This window comes from Zonotrichia leucophrys, unplaced genomic scaffold (assembly GCF_028769735.1).
Source record: "Zonotrichia leucophrys gambelii isolate GWCS_2022_RI unplaced genomic scaffold, RI_Zleu_2.0 Scaffold_228_81185, whole genome shotgun sequence".
NCBI classification, from domain to species: Eukaryota; Metazoa; Chordata; class Aves; order Passeriformes; family Passerellidae; genus Zonotrichia; species Zonotrichia leucophrys.
Window position 1 is genome coordinate 50,415 of NW_026992433.1, and position 27,866 is coordinate 78,280.

The window sequence follows — 27,866 nt, forward strand, 5'->3', positions numbered from 1 at the left end:
CAGCCAGGTGGGGCAGCCGGGGGATGCCGACAGCCTGCAGGGACAGAGGCGCAGGGCAGGGACACCGTGGGACAGCCTGGGCTGCACAGAGGACAGGGATGGGCAGCAGCTGCAAGACAGCCCTGCCAGAGCCAACTTGGGCAGCACTTTGGCCATGGCTGCTGGGCCTGGGCCTGAGGCAGGAGCAGGGGACAGGTGACTCTTGCAGGCCTGGGGCCTCATTGCCTCCTTGTCCCTGCTCAGCAGCCTGGCAGGGGCCGCCCCATGCTCCTGCCCTTGCCATTGCACATCCCCACATGCCAGTGCCCATCCCGGGAAGAGCCCTGAGCAGGGAGGGAGGGACAGGATCTGCCTGGCCAGGGACTGGGGCTCAGGCCTGGCCCTTTGCATTCCTGAAACACATCCAGGTTTGCTCAGCACCAGAGACACCTTTGCCTTTCTTGTCCCCACCGTTCATCACTGCCTCCAGTGTTCTGCTCTCCCTGGAACCTGGGGACACTTTCTCAGTCCTGTTGCACAGATGGATCTATTTAAAGTATGAGAAACTTCAGTGTTTCAATCTCTTTTTGAGTTCTTGAGAAATTTTTGAGCCCTCTCTGAGGCACTGGGTCTGATGCAAAGAGCACCAAAGCCCCAGAGGCTCATTAAAGTCCCTGTGCTGTGCCTGTGCTGCTGAGCTGGGCCGGGCTCCTGGCCCAGAGGCAGCTCCTGGCAAGGGCAGCGCTGCAGAGAGACAGCTCTGGCCAGGAGCAGCTCCTGTGCACAGCCCAGCAGGGCTGGGGCACTGCCAGGGCCCCTCAGGGACACCAGCAGGGCACAGACAGAGCTCACAGGGGCTCAGCACTGGCAGGGGCTGTGGGATGTCCCAGAGGGGGCTGTGTCACAGCAGCACCTCTGTGGCTGTGTCTTAGAGGCACAGAGGAGCTGGGATGTCAACAAGGGGCTGTGTGACAGCACAGAGTGGGCTCTGTGAGGTCACAGATTAGGCTATGACAACACAGAGTTTGTTTTCTGAGGTCATTGAGCAGCTAAGCATCATAGAGGAGATTCTGTGACAACACAGGGCAGGTTGTGACATCATGGCATGGCTGTATGACATCATAGAGCAGGCTGTGAGATCAAAGTGTGCGCTGTGATATTATAGACTTTCAGTGTGACATCATAGAGAAGGTTTTGTGGCATCACTGAGAGGAGTTGTGACATCACAGAGCTGTCTGTGACATCATACGGTAGAGTGTGTGGCCATTGAATGATCCTGCCATCATAGAGGGTGGCTCTGTGACTTCAGAGAGTGGGTTGTGACATCACCAATTGGCTGTGTAACATCATAGAGCAGGCTGTGATGTCACAGAACAGACAATGACATCATAGGATGGTTTTGTGACATCACATTCAGCTGCATGACATTCCAGGGTTACATCCCAGAGTTAGATCTGTGACATCATAGGAGGCAGTGTGACATCACAGGGACTGTGTGACATCACAGGGGCTGTGTGACATCACAAGGGCACAATGACATCACAGGGGCTACATGAGGTCACTGGGGAGGTCACTCTGCCCCAGCCCCCTCACAACTTCCCCCAGAGCAGTCCAACCCTGCTCGTGCACAGCGGGGTCCCCTGTCCCCCCGGGTCCCCCCACCCCCGGCCCCGCAGCCTCCCCCAGAGGATGTTCCACGAGATCGACCCCAGAGCCTGACATGGGGACGGGGGCCGGGGCCCTGGGGGTGGCACAGGGGGACAGGGACCCCCCCGGCAGTGTCCCCGTGTCCCCCAGGACCAGAGCCTGGACCAAGGCTCCTTCACCCTGTTATGAACGAGGGCTTGAGAGCGCTGAAAACATCCCCAACAAGGGAGCATCAAAAACCAGATTTAATATTAAGCGACATCATGGCTAAGTTCCTTGGCAAGAGTCACTCTGCTCCTGACTGGACACTTCGGGCACAGCAAGGAAACAAAGCAACAACAAAACAAAACAGAATCCAGGCAATCAAACCAGAAATTAAGCAAGAACTGTCCCTGTGTGAGTGTGTGTGACACAAGGACAGTGAGGGCAAGGATGAAAAGAATATGGTGTAGAAGCTTAACAGAGCTCAAGCTCAAACTTAACAGGACTTAAATTATGCCTTAACCTTAACTGATACCTTCAACTTCACAATTTGGCAAAAGAATAGCACCTAAATTATAACCTATGACTTAACAATTTAACACAGGAATAACACTTAACAAAACTTAGCTTATAACTTATATTAAACATAACAACTTAGCAAAGAACATCTCTTAGCAGCATTAAACTTCACTTAGACCTTGTGATTTAACCTTACTTACAGGCCTGACTGACTCAGCTATCCAAGGCACTCAAACTGCTCAGAGAGCAGCATTTCTGCCACATTTCCGCAGCACAGGCACTCCTGTGTGCACACAGACACCAAGAGTCAGTGCAAGGCACCTGTGAGAAATTCCCCTGAGAGCAGGGAATGCTCACTGTGGATCCTTTGGCATCTCCCCAGCAGGTGAAGGGCTGAGCCTGGAGGAGAGGGGGGATCGGCCCAGGCTCTGTCATTGTTCGGGATCCCGGAGTGCAGCAAACGGGAGAGTTCCCGGCTGGGAGAGGCCCCACTCAGAGGGAGTCGCTGGCCCAGGAGTGGCACTATACAACACAAAAGAACACAAGCTCACACCATTGTTCTCAAGGTGAAGAAAAAAGGGGAAATTTATTTTCTGACTCCAGCATTTATAGTTTTCCAAACTATAAATTGGAGGGTGACAGTGCCATCTCTCCAATGACACTGGTCAAACCAACAGTCCATCAACTCTCTCCTCCTCCATCAAGGAATGCAAAACAATGAGTTATTTACAGAAAGTGTGTGAGAAAGTTCACCACAAGAATGTCAACATCAGAAGGCTTAGAAAATCTTAAAAAAACAGGGTGACAGCTCACCCTTTTCCATTGAAAAAAGAAAAAGGAGAAAAGAAAATGAACAATATGAAAAAGAAAACATGAACAATGTTCAGTGTCCATTTGCGGAGGAATCATCAGAGTGATCACTGCCATCATCTGCATCCGAGTCATCACTCAATGATTCATCCACTTGATGCCGTTCAGGTTGGTCACAGTTTCCATCTTGCTCGTCGGCTCGATTCTGTCTCTGTGGTGCAGGTCAGGGCAAGCACACTTTGAAGGTACCCAGCATACCCCTGTCTCGAAGCGATAAGGTCATAAGGACCTTCCCACTGTTTGTTGACTAAATTCCACACCCGAACCTTTGCTCAAGGCTGGTGTGTGTCGCCTGCAGCCTGCAACAAGAGATGGTGATTCAAAATGACAGGGTTATTTGAGTTCTGTGGCACAGTGAGATGACTGATTGTGCACAAAGCTTTTGCCAACCGACTGTGCGGGGTTTCACCCTGCATTCCCCGTTTTTGTTTTTGAAGAACCTGCTTCAGAGTACCATGACCACATACTACAAGAGCTTTACCAGTTCGAGAATGAGGGATACCAAACTTGTGCGAGACACCCCACAATTGCAGGAACTGCCACACTTTTTGCGATGCGTAAGCAGGACCATTGTCGGTTTTCACAGCAGAAGGTATGCCCAGAACAGCAAAGGCCTGCCTCCAGTGGGCAAGGACATCACAAGCCTTCTCCCCAGTGTGAGCCGAAGCCCACATTGCAGAGGAGAACGTGTCCACAGTGACATGCACATACTTGAGCCGGCCAAACATGGCAATCTGGGTGACATTGGTCTGCCAAAACTCCAAGGCCCTAAGGCCTCTGGGGTTTACCCCTGCCAGCAAAGGCAGAGCAAGTGCATGGAAGTCATCACATGACTCAACAATGTCACGAGCCTCAGTTGGTGTCAGCTGAAACTGCTTCTGCAGGGTATGTGCATTCTGGTGGAAAAACCCATGCGATGCCTTGGCCTGCGCAAGCGTAGCAGGCTGAGGCGCTACCCACGCTGGGTTAGCCAACTTGTCAGCCCTCGCATTACCTTCCACTATAAAGCCTGGCAAATCGGTGTGACTCCTCACATGCAGAACATAGAATGAATGAACTCGGGCCTGAATGGCACACCACAAGGTCTTCAGTAAATGAAACAAGGCAGGATTACTGACCTCCTTCAAAACCAAATGACCCAACCTCTGTGTGATATCAGCCACATAGGCAGAATCCGTGACCAAGTTGAAAGGTTCCTGGGAAAATTTCTCAAATTCCATGACAGCAGCCCTCAGTTCAACCAATTGGGCTGACCCATCCTCATGGCCTTCCAGAACCTGCCACTCAGATCCATCCCTCCAGGTAACAATGGCCTTTCCTGTTTTCCCTGAACCATCAGTGAAGACGGTGGGTCCTTGCACGGGTGCCTGACTATTCTTGGGCCGCAAAGAAATTTGTGTGGATTTCGCCATATGCAACATCCTATGGCTGGGCAGATGATAAGTGATCTGCCCTGAAAAGTTTTCCAGAGCACTCTGCAGGGACACACTGTTTGCAAAGCTCCAGTCAAATCCTCCTGCTGTACGTGGAGTATGATCTTTGCAGGATCCGCACCCATCAATTGCAAACACCGTTGCCGGCATTTGATTATCAAGCGAGCAATCAGCTCAAACGATGCAGTTGCCGTCTTCTGCAGCTGATGGGGCAGGAAAACCCATTCCAGAACGTGCAAGGAATCAGACCATTCGTCAATCCATTGGCCAATGATGCCTGTGGGATGCGAATCTGGAGTGGTGATGAACACAGTGACATCAACGGAGGGATCAATGTGATAACCTTGGCAAGACGAAACAGCTTGCTGAACCACCTCCAACGCCTTATGTGCCTCAGGGGTCAGTGTGCCAGGTGACTTTAGATCAGAGTCTCCTTTCAACAAATCATACAGAGGAGACATCTGTATGATGGTGAGTCCCAAGTGCGGACGTAACCAAGTGATGACACCTACCAATTTCTGAGCATCATTCAGTGTCTTCACAGAATGCACACATTGCACCTCCTGGTGATGGATCGGATCGTCTGTTCCAGAATTTTGACCCCCAAGTACTTCCAAGGTGGTTGTCGTTGAACCTTTTCTGGAGCCACCTGCAGTCCTTGAGCATGCAAAGCATCGAGCAACCGAGGCTGAATCCTCAGCAGCTCATCCTGGGTGGATGCGGCCACCAAAATGTCGTTCATATAATGATACAGGCATGCATCAGGAAACTGCTTGCCAACTCCAGACAAGGCACGGGCCACATACCACTGGCATATGGCAGGAGAATTGCACATTTCCTGAGGCAACGTCCTCCATTGATATCTCTGTGCAGGCTCAGCCTCGTTAATCGCTGGCACCGAGAAGGCAAACTTCGGTCTGTCATCAGGATGCAAAGGAATCGTAAAGAAACAATCATTCAGATCCACGATGAGGACCGGCCAGTCTGCGGGAAGCATGGTAGGTGATAGCATGCCCACCTGCAATATTTCCATGCTTTCTATCATGGCTTTAACCTTTCGGAGGTCTTGCAACAACCTCCATTTCCCAGATTTCTTTTTGATGCAGAAGACAGGAGTGTTCCAGGGAATGGTAGAAGGCTCCAGATGACCCTGGTCCAACTGCTCCTGCACCAGATTGTGAAGGGCGACCAATTTATCTTGAGGGAGGGGCCACTGTTTTTCCCAGACAGGTTTGTCCACCAGCCACCAAATAGGAGGTGTAGGACACTCTGCGCCCTTCATCGCAGTGGCCCACATCAAAAACCCGTCCCGATGCATAGCCCCCAGACAGACAGAATATCCCTCCCCCAGAGGTTGGCAGGAGTAGAAGAAACATGAGGCCTAACCCAGGCCGTCTGTCCCTCCGGGTTCATGACCAGCACGGGCCACAGGCTCACATAGCATTGAGCTGTCCCTCCCAGACCCGTGACAGATGTCCCCACCAGATCCAGGGGCCACTCTGGGGGCCAGGCGGCAAGGCAGAGAACCACAATGTCAGCACCACAGTCGAGAAGCCCGCGGAGGTGGATTTCCGATGGCGTCGCACCAGGAACAGACAGGGTACACAGCATCTCAGGATGGTCCTTGGTCAGGACAGCAGTCCAGCAAACTTGAGGCGGCCCAGTGGATCCAAAGCCACCAGCTCCACGTGACCGGTCAGCTGTCCTGCAAACAGAGGACTTAAAAGGCACAAGTTGAGCAAGCCGTGTCCCTTTTGGGATTGTGACAGGAGGGAGTGGGTGTGGAGACCATGGCACAAATCTGCCGTGTGAAATCTGCATCAATGAGCCCCAGGGGCACAATGATGCCCTGAAGGGTGGCACTAGACCTCCCCATCAGGAGAGCACTCATGCCCCCACCCAAGGGACCAGAGGCATCCAGGGGAACCTTGTGTATTTTACAAGATTCTAAGACAACTGTTGCTGCGGTGCAGACATCCACACCTGCTGATCCGCGGGTGCTGGCTGCAAGCCGGCAAAGTTGACCTCCATTGGCTCCTGGATCTGGAGAGAAATTTGTGTCTGGGCACATCCCTTCTGCGTGCTCCGCTTCACGTTTCCCAAGCCCGGTAAAGCCTGGCCATTAACATGAACAGTCGCCTTGCAGATATTGGACATGTGATTCGGCCTACCACACCGACCGCACAAGAGCATGGGGAATTTGACCTTCTGTGCTTTCTTCCCCTGCTTCTTGCCAGCCTGCACATTTCCCTGCTGTGGCCACCTGCCCTGCAGTGCCGCCCAGACTGGCTGCACAGCGGCAACCATGGCAGCCAACTTCCAACCTGAGGGGATGATGTCCACACAGGCCTCTGCCATCTGGGAGACAGTAGGAAAACCAGGCACAGCCGCTATGACCTTCCTACAAGCATCATTGCAATTACACCTCGCAAGGTTTGCAATCACAATCCTCTTTGCCACAGGATCAGGCACCTGCCTCTCCACAGATGCAGTCAGACTTACCGCAAATGCCATGAAAGGCTCAACATCCCCCTGGACGATGGTGGCAAAAGGCTGCCTCGGAGCAGCCATTTCCAGGTCTGAACAATCGCTGCCATGCCCAGTGTGTGGCACTGGTCAAGCACGAGGGGATCGAATCTACTCTGCCCCTGAGCATTTTCATAACGTCCAGTGCCCAACAGCAGTGACAACCCCACGCCTGGAGTCCTGCAGTGCCAGTGTAGCATTCTGCACCACCGTGTGGGCTGCCAAATGAGCACACTTGGTCTCAAAACCATCAAACTGTACAGGGCAGAAAAGAGAGCGCACCACACGATGGAGGTCATGAGGCGTCAGCATGTCCATAGCAACCCTCTGGAGAGTCTGCATAACCTCAAGAGACCCCAAACCATGCTAACCAACTGCATCATGGACTTCCTTCTCCAGCTTATACAAAAGAGGTTGATGGGTGTTATGAGTAACACCCCTGAGCACAGGGAAAGCCTGGGAACCCCCTGGCAAAGTCACAGCACCTGCTGTGTCCTGGTCCTTGGGCCCCACAGCGACAAGAGTAGATGATCGACTGGGAGCTAACTCAACACCACTCGCCCCTGCACCCCCCACAGCACCGGTAGAGCCAGAGGACCCCACTCCGTTACCCTGCGGATGCCGTGAGGAGGCAGGCTCAGACATCTCATCGGACTTAGTTTTGGCTTCTCGCCAGAAACGCACGGGGTGCCTCAGACACACAGTCACCTGGCACGAGGGAAGTGTCCACAAATTCGACGAGGAGGTGCCACAGCCCCGGGAACCCACCTGCCTCCCACCGGCCGCATCGGCATTTGCGCTAAAGGTAAATACCTCAGCACCCTGTCGTGCCGCTGCCCCGGCAGGGGGTGCCTTGGCGGGCACAGGCGCCAGCATGGCCTTCCAACCCGGTGCGGGCCGGGACGAGCTGCGTCACTGCAAGAGGCACAAGGGAGCCCGGCACAGCCCCTATGAGAGTCCGACTGGAGCGGGGTGGACTGCCTGCCCACCGGAGCGAGGCCAGACAGAACACCGACCGATGCCCTGCCCCCGGCTGCTTCCACCGACTGCGCATGCCCAGCAGGCTGTGCAGGCCCAGAGATGGGCGAAGTCGCTCTCCCTGCTGAGGAGCCTGACTCGGAGGCAGTTGAACCTGCCCCTGCTACGCTCAGGGGGAAAATGTGGAAACCCTGCAGTTCGGACAAAGACTCCTCCCCGAATCAGACTCAATCCGAGGCAGAGACTGACCCTCAAGTGCTGGGAAGGCACAAAGAGAGGGCAGCATGACGCTGCCCTGCCGCCCACGCGGGGCGGGGCGGGGTGGGGCGAGGATGGCCTTCTGGATCCACAGAGCCCCCAGAAGCCCACGGAGCTCTGCCCTTCAGACTCAGGACCAGCTGCCCAGGAGCCCAATCCAACCTGAGGGAACAATCACCACCCACCAGCACACTGTCCCGGAGCAGGGAGGGGGACTCCATTTCGCACAGAAACTCAAACTTCCCCTCATCCACGTCTGAGACAGAAGGGTTCCTCTGGGAACTCTGAGGGGTACAAGAACCAGACTCCTGCCAAAGCTCCTCACACTTTTTCCACTGCACCAGCAGCGATCCCATGTCTACGGTGCAATCATCAAAGAGGGCCTCCATGAGGCGGACACCCATGAGAGACCGTGCCTTCCTGGAGAATGCCTTTGCAGGGTCCAAAAAGAGCCCTTGCTCTCGGGCCCACAGAATCAATCTCTCAAAATCATCCCAGGAAACAGAAACCTGTTTCCACTCCAGGACCCCCCTCCAGAGATCCAAAATGAGGGAATCCTCCTTGAAACCCACAGAGGTTGCCATTACCCCAAGAACAGCAGGCAAAGCACCAAAGAGAGGGTGACAATAAAACCTCACCGGCAATCTGGACTCTGTGTCTCAGCCTAGGCTGCAGTACACGCCGGCAGTCACCAGATGTCACTACAGGACACGAAAGAACGCAAGCTCACATCGTTGTTCTCAAGGTGAAGGAAAAAAGGGGAAGTGTATTTTCTGACTCCAACATTTACAGTTTTCCAAAAGTGACAACGGATTGAAGGGTGACAGTGACACCTCTCCAATGACACTGGTCAAACCAACAGTCCATTAACTCTTGTCTCCTCCATAAAGGAATGCAAAACAATGAGTTATTTCCAGAAAGTGTGTGAGAAAGTTCCATACAAGAATGTCAACATCAGAAGGCTTAGAAAATCTTAACAAACCAGGGTGACACCCCTGCAGCTCTACAGGCTGGGGACAGAGTGGCTGGACAGCAGCCAGGCAGAAAGGGACCTGCAGTGACTGATGAACAGCAGGCTGGACATGAGGCAGCAGTGTGCCCAGGTGGCCAAGAAGGCCAATGGCTGCTGGCCTAGATCAGGAAAATGGTGTGGCCAGCAGGAGCAGGGCAGTGATTCTTTCCCTGTGCTCAGCACTTGTTGGGCAGCACCTCAAGTGCTGTGTCCAGTTCTGGGCCCTCAATTTAGGAAGGACTTGGAAGGGCTGGAGCGTGTCCAGAGAAGGGCAACAAGGCTGCTGAGGGGTCTGGAAAACCAGTCCTGTGAGGAGCAGCTGAGGGAGATGGGGTTGTTTATCCTGGAGAAGAGGAGGCTCAGGGGAGACAAGGGAGTGTCAGGGCACAGGTTGGACTTGATCTCAAAGGACTTTTCCAACCTTGCTGATTCTGGGATTCTCTCAAACCACCCTTGCAGCAGTTGCACAATGAGCCCTGGGCCTCCTCTTCAGAAGCTCCAGCAGCCCAGGTCCCTCAGCTTCTCCTGCCAGGCCCAAAGCTCATCCTGTCAGTCCTGCAGAGCCTCTGCAGCTCCTCCTCACTGCCCAGAACAGGGAGCCCCACAGCCCTGGCTCTGAGCAACAGCATCTGCAGTGGGACAGGAAACTCCCAGCTGATGGGAACAAACTTTTTGGCTAACTGCAGAGGCCAGGACAAAGCTGAGTGGTTTCCCTGGTGTCCCCGAGTCCTTGCTGGCCCCAGGGGTAGATGTCATTTGTGCTCACTGATGTTTATCTCCCCATACCCACGGCTAGAGGCTGCTCATGCGGGTTTTCTGTGCTGAGCATTGGCCTGGGTGTGTTCTTAAGTGAGCCTGGGCAAGGAGCCTGGAGCCCCCAGGCCCTGGCCTGAGGCATCAGCGCTGCCCCAGCAGTGCCCATGGCCTGTCCCTGCTGCAGCCCCGGCACTGCCACCCCCAGGGCTGTGCCCGGCCCCGAGAGCACTCAGGCCCTGCAGCAACACCAGGGCCACCAGGGCAGCGGGGCAGGGCCATGGCAGCAGCACTGGCAACACCAAGTGCTGCTGCTGCTGCTGGGCCAGCACTGATCTGCCCCCAGCTCTGCACACAGACATTGCTGCTGCAGCCCCAGAGAAAGCAACAAAAGATCAGAAAGGTTCTGCAGTTTTCTGTAGAAAACTTTGTTGGGAGAGGTCATAAGTTCATTTAAAGGCACCAAGAGTGCAGCCCCTCATTGACACAATCTGTGGCTACAGGGAAGGTGGAGAGAAACAAAATGATCAATTGCACAAACAATGACCTTTCTTTGTGACAATAAGAAAAAGTAAAACAAAAGTAAAGAAAGTCTATAATGAAGCCAAGAAGAAGTATCAAATATTACTTTTATTATAAGTGATTTGCAAACACTGGCCAGCAGTTTAATGTTTCTGAAACCATCCAGTCATCAGTGTCCACACTTCAGCCTTGAGCTCCTGGTTCCTCAGGCTGTAGATGAGGGGGTTCAAGGCTGGAGGCACCACCGAGTACAGAACTGATAGTGCCAGATCCAAGGATGGGGAGGAGATGGAGGGGGGCTTCAGGTAGGAAACTGTGGCAGTGCTGAGGAACAGGGAGAGCACGGAAATGTGAGGGAGGCAGGTGGAAAAGGCTTTGCGCCGTCCCTGCTCAGAGGGGATCCTTAGCACAGCCCTGAAGATTTGCACATAGGAGAAAACAATGAACAGAGAACAGCCAAAAACAAAACAGGCACCAACAGCAAGAAGCCCAAGTTCCCTCAGGTAGGATTTGGAGCAGGTGAGTTTGAGGATCTGTGGGATTTCACAGAAGAACTGGCCCAGGGCATTGCCATGGCACAGGGGCAGGGAAAATGTATTGGCCGTGTGGAGCACTGAATGGAAAAAGGCACAGGCCCAGGCAGCTGCTGCCATGTGGGCACAAACTCTGCTGCCCAGGAGGGTCCTGTAGTGCAGGGGTTTGCAGATGGACACGTAGCGGTCGTAGGACATGATGGTCAGGAGGGAAAGCTGTGCTGCGATAAAGAAGACCAAAAAAAATAGCTGTGCAGCACATCCTGTGTAGGAGATGTTCCTGGTGTCCCAGAGGGAATTGTGCATGGCTTTGGGGACAGTGGTGCAGATGGAGCCCAGGTCGCTGAGGGCCAGGTTGAGCAGGAAGAAGAACATGGGCGTGTGCAGGTGGTGGCCGCAGGCTACGGCGCTGATGATGAGGCCGTTGCCCAGGAGGGCAGCCAGGGAGATGCCCAGCAAGAGGCAGAAGTGCAGGAGCTGCAGCTGCCGCGTGTCTGCCAATGCCAGCAGGAGGAAGTGGCTGATGGAGCTGTTGTTTGACATTTGCAATGTCTTGGCATGGGGATCTGTAAGAAAAGAAATCATGGAATAGTTATGTTTGGAGAGGACTTTAAATATCCCAGCACAGCCTGGGGGCACTTTCCCCCCTCTGCCTGCCCAGGGCTCTGCTGCCTGGAGCTGTCCCTGCCAGCAGCTGCTTCCCTGTGCCCAGGGCTGGGCCCTGCCAGTGCTGCAAGAGCCCAGCCCAGCCCTGGGGGCTCAGCTCTGCCCTGCAGACCCCTCCCAGCTCAGGCACTGCCCAGGGGCATCTCTGGCTCTGCAGGCTCTGATGGCAATGTCAGAGCAATGCTGAGGAGGCTGGAAAAGTGACAGTGATGCAGTCTCTAATGGGCCCTGTGCTGATTTCTCTCACTGCCTGGTTTGTAAGATATGAGATAACTTTTTTTTATTTTTCTAAACCTGAATCAGAGACAAATATCTGTAGACAATTTCCTACCCAGGCAACCCTGAGCAGTACATAAAAAAAAGCAGGATTTTCCCTTGTATGCAGCCCTTGACTCGCTGTCCTCCCTGTATAATGTACTTGGAAATGTTCTGTAGTTAAATGCCATGCTGGCAGCAGTCCTGAACAATGCAGCATCCTCCCCACACAAGGAGAACACTTCCAAGCCTTACCAGCTGTCTCCTCCAACCCACATCTTGTCCCCCAGTGCTGGGAGCAGCTGCCAGGGCTGGCTGAGAGCTGTCCCTGGCAGGCAGCAGAGTCCCTGCCCCAGCACAGCACCCGAGGCTGCAGGACCCTGCTCTGCAGGACAGCCCTGGGCACCCCTGGCTGCTCTGCACAAGAGACAATCAGAGAATGTACTCACAGAGTCTGTAGGCATTGGGATGTTCCAGCTTTAGGAGATGGCTCCAGGAGCTGCAGCTGCATTGTCCTGCAGCCAGAGGTTCCTGTGCCAAGGGCTGGCAGTGATTGTGCCCCAGGCACTTCTCAGCACCTTCCCAGCCCTGACTGTTTGAAGCTCTCTGTGCGTCTGTCTGTGCCTGGGGTGGCTGCAGGCAGTGCCCCAGCCCTGCTGGGCTGGCAGAAGAGCTGCTCATCAAGAGAAATGTGCTTTTGAAGGTTTTCTTGGTTACCAGGAGCTGCCTCTGTGCCAGGAGCCCAGCCCAGCTCAGCAGCACAGACACAGCACAAGGACTTTAATGAGCCTCTGGGGCTTTGTGCTGAGGGCCTGAACATCAGTCCCTGAGAGGGAGCTGAAGAAACCTCTCCAGAACTCCAAGTCAGAATCCAACTCCAAAGTTTCTTGGACTTTTAATGGGTCCCACTGAGGGACACGACTGAGAAAGTGTCCCCAGGCCCCAGGCAGAGCAGAGAACTGGAGGCAGTGATGACAGGTGGGGACAAAGAGAAGCCAAGTCTTGGTGCCCTGGGGCACAGCAGCAGGGTCTGTGCCACCAAGGGCTGGGAGGAGACACCTTGTCCTGAGGCCCTGGGGCCTCCTGGCACAGCCCCAGCCATGCTGGGCACTGTCAGCCCCTTGTCCTGCCCTCAGCATCCCCCCCTAGCCCACACCCCAGTGGCCTCAAGGATCTGCTGGAAGGAGTCCCTGGGGAGCCTTGCTCAGGAATGGCCCTGGGGACTCCTTAATGTTCCCTGCAGGGATTGCAGGTTTTTCAAAGGACTTTGGGTTTGGCTTTTGCCTTGGAGTCTCTGAGAGGTTTGTGCAATCATGTCCTCCAATTATCTGCTGTAATTAGTCCCTTGAGATTCTTTGTCAGTAACAACACTCAGTGGGGCTCACTAATGCTTCAAGGTGCTTCAGTTATTTTAAGGTACTTGGTGTTTCCCTTTTGATACAGACTCTGTGAGTAAGATTGTACAGTCACAGCCTCCAATTATCTGCTTTAACGAGTCCCTGGAGAGCTTTGTACTGACACTCCTCCTGACTGGAACTCTGTGGATGCCATGGAGTGTGTAATTCCCATTTTACTCCCAGGGCCTGAACAACTTTCTGCAATATCTTTGTGAAATGAGTTCCCCAGTCTGAATCAATCTTGTTTGCCATCCCATATCAGGGAATGATTGATTCTAGAATTGTTTTACTCACAACATTGGCATTGAATTTCATAGTGGGTACCACCTCTACCCAATAATTCACGTGATCTAGTATCACTGGCAAAAACTTCCACTGTTGTACCTGGGGAAGCTCAATAAAGTCTACTTGGATATTTTGGAAGGGCCATAAGGCTAATTCTTGCTCTCCTCTGGGGGTTTCCCTCATTATTTTTTATTAACTTGTTGACATATCACACACTGTTCAGTTACTTGCTTAGCTATTCTGAAAATTCCTTTGCATCCCCAATCCCTTAAAAATTGATCACTTAGCACTTGTGTACCCCAGTGTGTTGTTCCATGTATGCCTTCTAGCATTTTCCTGGAAAGGGGTTTATTCAACATTTGCCTCCCATCTGCTAATCTCCACTTCCCTTTATCTTTCTTGGCTCCTATTTTGAGAAATTCTTCCTCTTCTGTCCCACTGAATACAGAGACTTTTTGCATTTCCCTCATGGGTGGTAATACTATTATTAGTTTTTCTGTCTCTGATTCAGTTGCATTTTTAGCTTCTAAATTGGCTAAATTGTTCCCTTGCTCCCCTTTTTGATGTCCTTCAACATATACCACTACTACTTCTCTGGCAATTGTATGGTTTCTAACTCTTCTAAGACAAATTTTTTTGTGAATCAATCCCTTTCCCTTTGAATTTAATAGCCCCCTCTCTTCCCAAATTTTTCCAAATGCATGCACTATTCCAAAAGTGTATTTTCAGTCTGTATATATTGTTCCCCTTTTCTATGCTAATACATCCAGAGCTTGTTGTAGGGCATACAACTCAATGCCTGGGCTGACCAGTTGGAAAGTAACATTATCTTTTCTATAGCTACCAACCCTTCATGCACTATAGCATACCCGGAAACCCTGTGCCCCCTTATTACCTGTGAAGATCCATCGATGTACAATCATTTTCCACCTTGGAATGGTTGATGTGTTACGTCCTCTCTTACTCTAGTTTGACAGTTTATAACCTCTAGGCAATTATGTATTAGTGCCTCATCTGGTTCTCCATACAAAAATGGGGCAGGGTTGAGTTGGTTACTCACGATTAGCTCTAAACCATTATCTATTAAGATGGCTTCATACTTTAGCATTTGGGAATCAGTGAGCCATTTCTCAGCCTTTTGGCTCAGGATACTCGTTACTGAGTCTGGGACATATATCTTCAATTTTCCCCCAAAAGGTTAATTTTTTGCTTTCTGCTATGAGTAGGGCAGTCACTGCCACACCTGAATGCAGGTTGGTCACCCCTGGCTGACAGGCTCTAGTAATTTTGATAAATAGGCCACTGGTTTCCTGGATCCTCTTCAGTCCTGGACTAACACTCCATGTGTTACCTCTTTTTCTATATCCACAGACAAATAGAAGGGTTTGTCTAAGGCAGGAAGACTCAGGGCTGGTGCACTGACTAATTTTTGCTTCAAAGCTTCAAACTTTTGTTAATCATCTTTTTCCCACCTAATCTCTTCAATTAACTTTTCATACAGGAACCAGATGGCCTGCATGTATCCTTCAATCCATAGCCTACAATATCCCAACAGGCCTAAAACCTTCTGACTTCTTTCTTAGTTTTTGGTGCGAGTGAGACTATCCCTGTAATTCTCTCAGGGTTCAGCCACCAGCTCCCTTGACAAATCACAGATCCTGGGTATATTACTTCCCTTTCTACAAATTCGAGTTTCCCTTTTGATACCTGAAGTCCTTGGCCCCCCCAGAAAATTTAACAACACTATGGTGGATTTCCAAATTTCTTTTTCTTCCTGTCCTGAGAAAAGCAAATAATTTACATATTGGATGAGCTTTAGCTCAGGTTTAATGGAGAAGAATTTTGTTACTTCTCCTAGGGCTTGACCAAACAGGTTTGGGGATTCAGAAAACCCTTGGGGTAACCCAGTCCACCGAAGCTTTTGCTTCCTTCCAGAATCAGGGTCCTCCCATTCAGAAGCAAAAATAACCCACTTTCCTCTGCCAGTGGGTATGCCCAAAAAGCATCTTTTGGGTCTATCATGCTAAACAACTGGGATGTTACTTAGGAGTGTATAGGGATTAGGCATTACTGGGTACGGATTCACAGTTCTTTTGTTCACTTCTCTCAAATCTTGGACAAGCCTGTAAGTCCCATTTGACTTCTTTACTGGTAATATGGGTGTATTATGGGGGGACGTACATGGTTCCAAGGTCCTGTCCTCAAGTAGGTCCTGGATCAGCGGCTGTAGTCCTCGTCTGCCCTCCAGGTAGAGTGGATATTGTCATAGCTGAACTGGATGGTTCTCATTAGTTATTTTTATTACTATAGGTTTCATGTTCAATTTAACTCAGTTTTTTGGTTTTGCCCAAATCATCTCTTGAATTTTCTCCTCATTTTCTTCCCTTCATTGGAGAAGCTTAACTACCATTTTCCCTTTCTCTGGGAGCACTCCAGAGAATGTCAAAATGCACCTGTAAATCCTTTCCTAATAAATTTCACCCTGCTTCTGGAACTAATAGAACATCCCCAATTCGTATTTTATTTGTTCCTCCAAACTTTGTTTGCTTTATAACTTTTGAGGCTTTGAAACTTTCTCTTTGTTAATGTTTGAAAAGACAGGTGTCAGCTAATCAAGGCAGGAGCCACCCCTGAAATGGAAAATGTAAACCCCCCTCCCTCCAAATTGTTATAAATTTGAAATTGAGGGGGCTCTCAGGCACAGATATGGGAGCAGGAAATAAAATTCTTTAATAGGGAAGAAAATTAAACAAATAAACAATGCAGTACATTGGAACAACATTGACAGAGTCACAACTCAACCTGACACCCTGTGGGTCAGGGTGTTGGTGGCAGTCCAATTGGAAATGTGGCTGCAGTCCTCCTGGAGTGTCAGGTGTGGTTCTGTTGGAGTAGGAGGTCCTGTAGAAAAGGATGTATTCTCCCTATGAAGATCCAGTGGAAGAAGAGACAGTTGCTGTTCCTCAGGGGAATCCAGTGGAGAAAGCTGTTCTGGTATTCCAGAATCTCCAGATTATATCTGGGTAGCAATGCTTGGCTCCTCCCTCTGGCCAGAGCATCTCACAATGGGATGGTATAGTTCTTATCAGTCATGCAGTGACATTTATAGCCCATTATCAATAGATGCCCCCTCCCAAGGGAGAAGTGATTGTGATCAGTCAGAGAGAGAGATAAGGCAAACTGCCCACTTGACAAGACAACCCCCATACAGATGGTAATAGAATACATCTTGCCTTGCAATCTGGAACAACCCCAGAGCCATCAGCCCATCCCAGCTGGTTATGTGATGACATCTCCAAATCCCATCTTGGGAGATTTTTGGGTCCTCTCCAAAGTCTGTGAAAATGGAAAAATGTAGTCAAAGGCATTTACTTGCAAATCTTGCAGTGACAGGCTCAATATCTCTAAATTGAATGAGGGTGGATTTACATTTGGTAGAAAGAGGAAATTTTTTACATTAATGAGAGTGGCACAAAATGGCAACCGTTTTTCCAGAGAATTGGAAGCCCCATCACAGGAATTGTCCAAGAGCAAGAGCTTTGTGCAACCTGACCCAAGGGAACCCTCTCATCCCCTTGGACAGAATTCCTGTTTTGTGGTTCTCTGATGTCCTGGGTGCCCCCACAATGCTTCTGGCCAGAATGTTGCTGAGGGCAGCCAGGCTGCTGCAGGGGCAGTGACCTCACAGCCATCACCATGGCAGCCCTGTCCCCTGGGACTGGCTCTGCCCTTTCCTCTGCCCCTGCCTTGGCTCTGCTGGCATGAAGAGTTTTGTCATTAATATCTTGTCCCCACGGTGCTGGGGCCAATGGCTTCCCAGTCAGGCTCCTGGAGCAGAAGTGGCTTTTCAGAGCCCAGCCAGGAATGAACCCTGAGGCAGCAGCTCTGCAGTGGTGGCCACCAGGCCGGGCTGCCAAGGGAGGCTTCTGGCCATGGCCTGCAAGCAGCTGCTGCTGCCAAGGTGCCTTTGGTGCCTCAGGCTCTCCCTGGCCCAGCTCCCAGCACGGCACTCTGCCCTTGTGCCCGAGCCCTTCCCTGTGCTGGGGCTGGCCTGGGGCTTTTCCTGCAGCAGGACCTGCCCTGCTCATGGCACAGGAAAGGCAGTTCCTGCTGGAGCAGGAGGCTCTGCCTGCAATGGGCTCCAACAATTCCAGCAAGGCCCTGTTGACTTCAAAATTGCTGCCTAGAGCACAATATTCTAATAGTTTTTATAGCTCCTGATCTGTGGAGTAAATAACTGTGCTGGTGATCTTTCCATCTGATCATGATCAGAATAAGCCAGAGACATATTTATATAAATTAATCCGGTATTCTATCATTAATCCAGCTAGACAAATTGTGTTAAAGTGGAATTCCACCTGTTCAGTCTTTTACACCTTTGACAAATTCTGGGGCTGGGATTGGATCCAGCCACTCCCAGTCTTCTCTCTTTGAAGAAATTTTAGAAGTCTAGGGGTCCTGCAAAGGTTTTAGGATACATGGAGGCTGTTGGGTGTCATTTCTCCACCTCATGTCTCAGCAGGAATTTCTCCAATAAAGAAATAAAGCTTTTGCCTGAAGCTCCCTCTGTGCCCATGACAGGAACCCCTGTGAGTGTCTGGGACATCCCGGCTCTTTGGCAGCCTGGGGACTCCTGGGATGTCACCGTGGAGCCCCCATGAGTGCCTGTGACAGATCGGTGCCTTTGCAGCCCACGGTCCCCAGGGATGTCACCATGGAATGGCTGTGACTGCCTCTGACCACAGGGCTCTTTACCATCCCAGAAACGCCTAGAAGGCCTCCATGGAGCCACTGTCTCTGCCTGTGACATTCCAGCTCTAGAACAGCCTGGAGACCCTTGGAAAGTCCTCATGGAACCTCTCTGAGGGCCTGTGACAAATCTGATCCTTAGCAGGCAACCATTACCAGCCCCCTGTTGCTATGGTCAGTTTCCATGGCAACCGTTACCAGCCCCCTGTTGCTATGCTCAGTCCCTTGGCAGCACCATGGATACCCCATGCCATGAGTGGTTGCCATGGACACCAGCTCAGGCCTGCAGCCACAGCCCGTTGCCATGGCAATCATTGGCAGCCCAATCCCCAGGCTCATGGGATCCCAGAACCACAGAATTGGCTGAGCTGGGAGGGACCCATCAGGATCCTCCAGTTCAGCTGCTGGCCGTGCACAGGACACCCCAACAATGGAGCCTGGGCCTGGCAGCACTGTCCAAACGCTGCTGGAGCTCAGAGAGCCCTGGAGCTGGGACCCTTCCCTGGGGAGCCTGGGCAGGGCCCCAGCAGCCTCTGGGCAAAAACCTTTTCCTGACATCCAACCTGAGCCTGCCCCGACTCAGCTGCAGCCGTTCCCTCCACTCCTGTCCCTGGGCACCAGAGGGAAGAGGTTCCCACAGCCCCAGCCTGGGACCTGCTCCCAAGGCTGTTGCCATGGCCACCAGGGCTGGGACCAGCTGGGATGCTCAGTTTCCAGGGGCCGGGGTTCAGGAATGGGATTCCCCAATTTCCTGCCCCAGCTAAAACCGCCCTGCCCTCGCTGCCCTCCCACCTCCCATGGAAAGCACAAAAGGCAAAGATCCCGGGCTGGGATAAGAACGATTTATTGGGAACAGCAACAAGATAAGGAACAAATGGAACAGAAATTATATTGATAACAGAATTATATTGATAATTCACTGAGTCTGCCTGGCCACAATTTCCCCTGCCTGGAAATTTCATCCTTCTCTTCAGGGAGAGGGAGAGTCCCTTTCCTGCCCCTAGCAATGACCTGAGGTGGGAGTAAATGTAATGACAGGGCCATGGACAGACCCTCATGTCCTTCCATCCCACATCATATCATTGGCAGGGGCAGGAAAAGGTACAGCTGTCTTCCCAGCATGGATCACAGGGAAAATGGGTCCCCAGGGCTCTTCCCAACGTGGGTTCTCCCATGGGGGATAAAGCTGGAGCAGTGCATGAACTCTTCCTGCAGTTGGGGCATGTGCAGGATTTCTTTTACTGGTGACTCCGTTGGTGTCTGGTCAAGTGAGAGCTGCTGGAGAAGCTCTACCCACACTGGGGACACTCGTAGGGCCTCTCCCCAGTGTGGATGCACCGGTGGGTGATGAGGGTGGAGTTGTGCTTGAAGCCCTTCCCGCAGTCAGGGCAGCGGAAGGGCCTCTCGACCGTGTGAATCTGCTGGTGCTGGACGAGATCAGAACTGGTGTGAAACAACTTCTGACACTCAGGGCACTTGTAGGGCTTCTCCGCAGTGTGGGTCATTTGGTGCATGATCAGTTGGGGCCTCCTACTAAAGGTCTTCCCACATTCCCCACACTTGAATGGCCTTTCCCCAGTGTGGATCCTCTGGTGGCAGCTCAAGAGAGACCTAAGACTGAAGCTCTTCCCACATTCCCCACATTCCCCACATTCCCCACATTCCCCACATTCATAGGGCCGTTCTCTGGTGTGGGTCTTCTGGTGGGAGATCAGGTTAGAGTTCTGGCTAAAGCTCATCCCACATTCCACACACTCGTAGGGCCTCTCCCCAGTGTGGGTCCACTTGTGCCTGATGAGGTGGGAGTTGCACTTGAAGCCTTTTCCACAGTCAGGGCAGTGGAAGGGACTCTCCTCTGTGTGAATCTGCTGATGCTGGAGGAGACTGGAGTTGGTCCGAAACCTCTTCTGACACTGGGCACACTTGTAGGGCTTCTCCCCGGTGTGGATGAGTTGGTGGGTGATGAGGGTGGAGCTGCAGCTGAAGCCCTTCCCACACTCCCCACACTTGTAGGGCCATTCCCCAGTGTGGATCATCTGGTGGCTCATCAGGGTGCGGCTGTGCCTGAAGCTCTTCTCACACTCTGAGCACTTGTAGGGCTTCTTCTGATCATGAAGCTGCTCATGGACCACCAGCTCTGAGCTTTGGCTGAAGCTCTGTCCACCTTCATGGCTCAGGGTGGGTCTTTCCTCCTGAGAGCACCCTGGGCTGGCTTTGAAGCCCCTCTTCCTGTGGGATCTCTGAGGCATTTCCTCCCAGTTTGAATTCTGCACCGTGGCACTGCTCAAAACGGCCTCTTCCACAAGGTTCTGTTGGGGGAATTTGTCCTTCTTGGTCTCCATCCTCAGCTTCTTGTCTGGGGGAGGAAAGACAAGGAGAGGATGGGATTTGCCTCCGTGCCAGAGGGAAAGGGAAGGAGATCCCACCAGTGCATCCCCGGAAGGATGGCGTTGGCAGCAGGGTTGTTCTGCAGCCCAGGGGCTGTGCTGGGCTGGGAGATGGAGCAGGAGAGAGGGGGAAAGGGGCACTGACTTCCTCCTCACCTGCCTGGGTGTCCCGGGGAACCTTTCTGTTCCTCGCAGTCTCTCTCTCCATCTGGCTAAGTTTTAAGAATGGGAAATCCTGTTTTGGGAGGAAAACAAGGAATGAGCACACTAAATTTTGCACCGGATTGAAGGCAAACCTGGGGGAGAGTCTAAGCCAGAATTCCAATTCAAAAACAAAATTGGGATCAAGGCAATGATACAGAAACACTGCCTTAAACTCACAGAGTCAGGATATAACCTGACACCCTGTTGGTCAGGGTGGTGGCAGCAGTCCCATTAAATGGTGGCTGCAGTCCTGTTGGAGTGATGAACGTGATTCTGTCAAAGCAGTGATCCTGTAGAAGAGTCTGGTCTTCCTCTGAAGGTCCAGTGCTGGTTATGGAGCTCTTGTGCTCTGGGAATCCAGTAGGCAAGCTGCTCCTGGCGTTGCCAGCCTCAGCTTATATCCAGGTAGGAATGCTTGGATCCTCCCCCTGGGCTGAGCATCCCACAATGGGATGATGGAATTTTATCAGTCCTGCAGAGACACTCAATGGCCCATTCACAGAAGATATCTCCCCTGGAGGGTGTTATCAGGGGTGAGTCATGGAAGAGATAAAGAACCCTGCCCCACCTGTTTATAGCAGTTGATGAAGATGGGGATTGAAAACATGCATTTGGTTACATCTTGCATGGCAACCTGAAACAGTGGGGTAATCCCTGCTCAGGGGGTGAACACCACCCCCCTTACCCAAACTGGCTCAGGTGTAAAACCCCCACCCTGGGAAGGGCAGACACACAGGGGACAATGTCACACTTGGCCTGCTCCAGGTGAGGTCTCTGTCCCTGTCACTCCCTTACTCTCCCCCCTTTTCTCTTTCTTTCCAACCCTTTCTACCTCACATTTACTGTTCAATAAAATCCACCTTGGATTTGGTCTTTTTAGCACCTTAATTGGGGCAGAGGCATCTCTCCAACAATTTTCTTAACCAGACTGCGACATTATTTTGCCATAGTGGGTTCAGGGCACTGTTGTCTGACCCCAAGTGCCTTTGACAACAGCATGGTTCCCTCCTCTGAGAAGATTGTGGTTCTCTCTGGAGGAACTCTTGGAAACTTGGACACAGCTTCCTCTGAGCAACTTATGGGAGAACTGAGGAGGAAATTGGCTGTTGTAGGTGGCCAGTGAAAAAGAAAATATTTTGTTGTCCTTCCTTGAAATGTTTGTTAAAATCACTGGAGGAAAGGAAGCAAATGATACCAGCGAGACTGACAAGGTTCATTCACCCCATGGTGAGGAACACAAGGCTGCTATAAATCCCAAAAAAAGCCCAGCTCAAGTACCTAAATTCCCAAATAACTCTGGAATTCACAGGCTTGGGTTGTTTGCCAAATGTGAGAACCATTATTCTCTTCATCCCTACAGCTACACAAAGTTTCCCCTTCCTTTTAATAATCTCTATTGGGCCTAATTTCCACTTTTCTTTTATTGGAACCTGCCAGCAGCTGAGCTGGAGCTGTGCAGAAACCAATGAAACTTGGAATTGCCACAGAATTTCTTCTATTGTCAGTTTATTCCTGTTTGGGATTTGTTTGCATTTCCATCACATGTGACTCTTGGGAAAATCAAATATTCATCAAAGTATTTTATGTAGGATTAAGTTTGATTTCTGCCTAGTTTATTTTGTCCAGTGCCCTGGGGATGCTCAAGGGGTCTCTGTGCCTCTTACCCTGGGGGACGCTCAGGGGGAATTTTTTGCGATTGTCCCTGTCCCTGTCACCCCAGGCCATTCCCCAGGGGTGTCCCCGTCCCTGTCACCCCAGGCCATTCCCCAGGGGATCTCCATCATTCTCACCCCAGGGAATGCCTGGGGGGTTCTCCGTCCCTCTCACCCCTGTGCCAGGGGGTGCTCGGGGCAGTCTCTGTCCCTCTCAGCCCAGGGGATGCTTGGGGGTCTCTGTCCCCTCACCCTGGGGGATGCTCGGAGGGTCTCTGTCCCTCTGGCCTCAGGCAATGCCTGTGCCCAAACATCATCGGGGTCAGAGGGACAAAGACACCCCCAAACCCCCAGAAGGGCTGAACCTGGGATTTGGTTTGGGGCTGAGGATTTAGGAAGGGGCTGGAATTGGGGCTGGGCTTGGAGTTGGGGCTGAGATTTGGATTAGAGCTGGGATTGGGGTTAAGGCTAGACATGGGATTTGCTTTAGGGCTGGGGTTGGGATTGGGTCTGGGGCTAGACAAGTTTGGAATTGGGATGTGATTAAATACAGAACTGTGAGTGTGTCTAAACATGGAGTGAGATTGAGACCAGGATCAGGGTCAGGTTTGGGACTGAGCTCACCCAGAGCGGGACAGAGGGGATGTCACTGCAGGATGTCCCTGGCATCATCCCAGCCCTCCTCAGGCACCTCCAAACATGGGGAGCAGCTGGGTGCTCCAAGATCCAGGGGCTCCCATGCTCCCACCTCAATACGAGATGAGCATTCCCTGAGGGCAGCCCTGACTGTGACCCTTAGGGCTCTGGGATCAGCCCTCACATCCCTGTGGAAGCAGCTACAGACAGGAGGAGAGATTTCCCCCCCACCTAATTCAAGTGGAAAGATGAAGCCCAGCTGCCCTTTTCTTCTGGTGCCTCCTCCTCTCCTTTGGCAAGGATGTCAAACTCACCAGAAGCAGGAAAATCCCCATTCCCTGTGTCCTGGAAGCCTCGGGAATGCCCCTCTGGGATCCACGGCACACACTCCCAGGGACTGGAATTCCAGTTCCCTGCCAGCAAAAGATGTTCCTGCCCTGGAAGGAAAAGCTCTCAAGAAGGAGCCAAAAGCCAAGTGGAGCAAGATCCTACAGTGACATTTCACTGCCAGCCTTCATATCTTCACCCATGGTTGTTGTAGATCCTGGATTGGGAATTAAATCAGGGCAGGGTCTTTGGTGGGAGCTGCCCTGGGTCAAGGGAGACACTGAGAGAGAAACAGAGCAGAGGAAGAGAGGCAGGAGAGAAAGCAGGGCACAAAAAAATCAGCTGAGAAAGTGGCACTCTGAAAACAGACCAGAACTGACTGAAAAGGAATATGTCAGAACGAAATAATTTTGCACATTTTATTTACTATCAAAACACAATTTCCTCCCATTCTCACAAACCTCTTGCCATTGTCATTCAGCAGAGCTATCAGAAAGTTCTCCATTCTGAGGGGATGTTCCGGGCTGCAGCCACAAGGAAACAGGGAATGGGGATTTTCCTGCTCCTGGGGAGTTTGACATCCTCAGCTGAGGAGAGGAGGAGGCACCAGAAGGAAAGGGCAGCTGGGCATTTTCCATCCACAAGTTCAGCCCTTCTGGGGCTTTGGGAGTGTCTCTGTCCCTCTGACCCCGATGATGTTTGGGTGAGGTCCCACCAGGGCTGAGAGGGACAGAGACCCCTCCGGCCTCCCCAGGTGTGAGAAGGTGGGAGAGCCCCCCCAGCCCCGAGCAGCCTCAGCGGTGAGAGGGACACAGAGCCCCTGGTCCCCAGCCCTGCACAGGCATTGCCTGAGGCCAGAGGGATGGAGACCCCCCGAGCATCCCCCAGGGCAAGGGGACAGAGACCCCTGAGCATCCCCTGGGCTGAGAGGGACAGAAACTGCCCCGAGCACCCCCTGGCACAGGAGTGAGAGGGACGGAGAATCCCCAGGCATTCCCTGGGGTGAGAAAAATGGAGACCCCCTGGGGAATGGCTGGGGTGACAGGGACAGGGACAAACCCCCTAGGGAATGGTCTGGGACAGGGACCTCCCGAAGCACATCCCAGGGTGAGAGGCACAGAGGCTCTTCGATCAACCCTGGGCACCGGACAAAGTAATGTTGTTTCTTGTCAGAAATCAAAATCTTAGATAAAATGCCTTGAATTTGCTTTTCCCACAAGTCACTTGTGATGGAAATGCAAACAAATCCCAAAATTTTATAAACTTACAATAGGAGCTATTTTGTGGCAAATCCAAATTCCATTGTTCCTGCACAGATCCAGCTCAGCTGCTGGCACATTCTGATGAAAGAAAAGTAGAAATTAGGCCCAATAGGGATTATGAAAAGGAAGGGGAAGCTCTGTGTAGCTGTCACAAAGGTGACAGGGACAAAGAGAAAAATTATTCTAAAATTTGGCAAAGCCTCCAGCCTTTGAAAGAGAGTGACAGGGACAGAGACCTCACCTGGAGCAGGGAAAGTGTGACATTGTCCCCTGTGTGTGTGGCCTTCCCAGGGTGGGGGTTTTACACCTGAGCCAGTTTGGGTAAGGGGGGTGGTGTTCACCCCCTGAGCAGGGATTACCCCACTGTTTCAGGTTGCCATGCAAGATGTAACCAAATGCATGTTTTCAATCCCCATCTTCATCAACTGCTATAAACAGGTGGGGCAGGGTTCTTTATCTCTTCCATGACTCAGCCCTGATAACACCCTCCAGGGGAGATATCTTCTGTGAATGGGCCATTGAGTGTCACTGCAGGACTGATAAAATTCCATCATCCCCTTGTGGGATGCTCCGCCCAGGGGGAGGATCCAAGCATTCCTACCTGGATATAAGCTGAGGCTGGCAACACCAGGAGCATCTTGCCTGCTGGATTCCCAGAGCACAAGAGCTCCATAACCATCACTGGACCTTCAGAGGAAGACCAGACCCTTCTACAGCATCACTTCTTGGACAGACTCACCTTCATCACTCCCACAGGACTGCAGCCACCATTTAATGGGACGGCTGCCACCACCCTGACCAAGAGGGTGTCAGGTTATATCCTGACTCTGTCAGTTTAAGGCAGGGTTTCTGTATCATTGATCCCAATTTTGTTTTTGAATTGGAATTCTGGCTTAGACTCTCCCCCAGGTTTGCCTTCAATCCGGTACAAAATTTAGTGTGCTCATTGCTTGTTTTCCTCCCAAAACAGAATTTCCCATTCCTAAAACTTAGCCAGATGGAGGGAGAGACTGCGAGGAAGAGGAAGATGCCCCAGGACACCCAGATAGGTGAGGAGGAAGTCAGTGCCCCTTTCTCCCTCTCTCCTGCTCCATCTCCCAGCCCAGCATGGCCCCTGGGCTGCAGAACAACCCTTCTGCCAATGCCATCCTTCTGGGGATGCACTGGTGGGATCTCCTTCCCTTTCCCTCTGGCATGGGGGCAAATCCCATCCTCTCCTTGTTATTCCTCCGCCAGAGAAGGAGCTGAGGATGGAGACCAGGGAGGACAAATCCCCATGGCAGAACCTGGAGGAAGAGGCTGTTTTGAGCAGCTCCATGACACAGGAATTCAATGGGGAGGATAATCCCCGGAGATTCCACAGGAAGAGGGGCTCCAAACCCAGGCCAGGGTGTGCTGAGGAGGAAAGACCCACCCTGAGTCAGGAAGGTGGACAGAGCTTCAGCCGGAGCACAGAGCTGGTGGTTCGTGAGCAGCTTCATGATAGGGAGAAGCCCCACAAGTGCTTGGAGTGTGGGAAGAGCTTCAGGCAGAGCAGCACCCTGATCCGCCACCAGATGATCCATACCAGGGAATGGGCCTACGAATGTGGGAAGGGCTTCAGTTACAGGTCCACCCTTGTGACCCACCAACGCATCCACACCGGGGAGAGGCCCTACGAGTGTCCCGAGTGCCAGAAGAGCTTTCAGGCAAGCTCTGATCTCCTCAGGCACCAGCTCATTCACACTGGGGAGAGGCCTTTCTGCTGTCCTGACTGTGGGAAGGGCTTCAAGCGCAAGTCCCACCTCATCATCCACCAGCGCATCCACACTGGGGAGAGGCCCTACGAGTGCCCCACCTGTGGGAAGAGGTTTCAGACCAGCTCAAATCTCCGTCTGCATGAGCGGATTCACACAGAGGGGAGGCCCTTCCGCTGCCCTGACTGTGGGAAGGGATTCAAGCATAAGTTCACCCTCATCAGGCACCAGCCCATCCACACAGGGGAGAGGCCCTTCGAGTGTCTCCAGTGTGGGAAGAGTTTCACCCAGAGCTCTGACTTGACCAATCACGAATGGAAGCACCGGTAAGGGACGTTCTATCAGTGCCCCAAAAGCAGAAGAGCTTCATGCCCAGCTTCAGCTTCATCCCTCATTTGAGGACCCATATTGGAAAGAGCCCTGGTGATCCATGTTCCCCATGATCCATGCAAGGAGGACACCTGTCCCTTTTCCTGCCCCTGCCAATGACATGATGTGGGATGGAAAAACATGAGGGTCTGGCCATGGCCCTGTCATTACATTCACTCCTACCTCGGAACATTTCCCGGGGCAGGAAAGGGACTCTTTCTCACCCCAGGGTGAGAAGGTGTCCTTTGCAGACAGGAGGAAATACATTGCCATGAAGAGCCAATTGTTGATGTTTTAGTTTTCTCTGCAAATAGTTTTACTTATCCCTTCTGTTATCAATATTGTTTTTGTTCCTGTTTGTTCCTTATCTCGTTGCTGTTCCCAATAAATGGTTCTTATCCCAGCCCAGGATCTTTGCCTTTTGTGCTTTCCATGGGAGGTGGGAGGGCAGCAAAGGCAGCACAGTTTTAGTGAGAGCAGAAAATTGGGGAACCCCATTCCTGAACCCCGGCCCGTGGAAACCGAGCATCCCAGCTGGTGCCAGCCCTGGTGGCCAGGGCAACAGCCTTGGGAGCGGGTCCCTGGCTGGGGCTGTGGGAACCTCTTCCCTCTGGTGCCCAGGGACAGGAGTGGAGGGAACGGCTGCAGCTGAGTCGGGGCAGGCTCAGGTTGGATGTCAGGAAAAGGTTTTTGCCCAGAGGCTGCTGGGGCCCTGCCCAGGCTCCCCAGGGAAGGGTCCCAGCTCCAGGGCTCTCTGGGCTCCAGCAGCGTTTGGACAGCGCTGCCAGGCCCAGGCTGGCATTGTTGGGGTGTCCTGTGCAGGGCCAGCAGTTGGACTGGAGGATCCTGATGGGTCCCTCCCAGCTCAGCCAATTCTGTGGCTCTGGGATCCCATGAGCCTGGGGATGGGGCTGCAAATGGTTGCCATG

At 52.2% G+C, this 27,866-nt stretch overlaps 2 protein-coding genes across 2 annotated transcripts in view; one reads left to right on the top strand and one right to left on the bottom strand.

The window, feature by feature from the left end:
• Positions 1-20,959, bottom strand: part of LOC135461232 (zinc finger protein 883-like) — a 32,242-nt gene extending 11,283 nt beyond the window's left edge. Inside the window, exons 1-2 of the mRNA XM_064738238.1 lie at positions 20,908-20,959; positions 19,662-20,720 (exon numbers count right to left, since the gene is read on the bottom strand). Of these exons, the coding sequence (XP_064594308.1) occupies positions 19,662-20,720; positions 20,908-20,959 (1,111 nt within the window). The remainder of the gene's footprint in view (positions 1-19,661; positions 20,721-20,907) is intronic.
• A 4,870-nt stretch (positions 20,960-25,829) lies between these two features.
• LOC135461231 (zinc finger protein 239-like) lies at positions 25,830-26,898 on the top strand. The gene is made up of 2 exons (XM_064738237.1): positions 25,830-25,892; positions 26,308-26,898. Exons 1-2 carry the CDS (start codon positions 25,830-25,832, stop codon positions 26,896-26,898), a joined length of 654 nt encoding a protein of 217 aa, XP_064594307.1.
• Positions 26,899-27,866: the final 968 nt, after the last annotated feature.

What these genes read in the sequence shown, in the direction of transcription:
- LOC135461231 (XM_064738237.1), top strand. Translation starts at nt 25,830, where the DNA reads ATGGAGGGAGAGACTGCGAGGAAGAGGAAGATGCCCCAGGACACCCAG. An exon ending in CCCAGATAGGTGAGGAGGAA is followed by an intron (nt 25,893 to 26,307) that starts GTCAGTGCCCCT and finishes GTTCGTGAGCAG; the next exon opens with CTTCATGATAGGGAGAAGCC.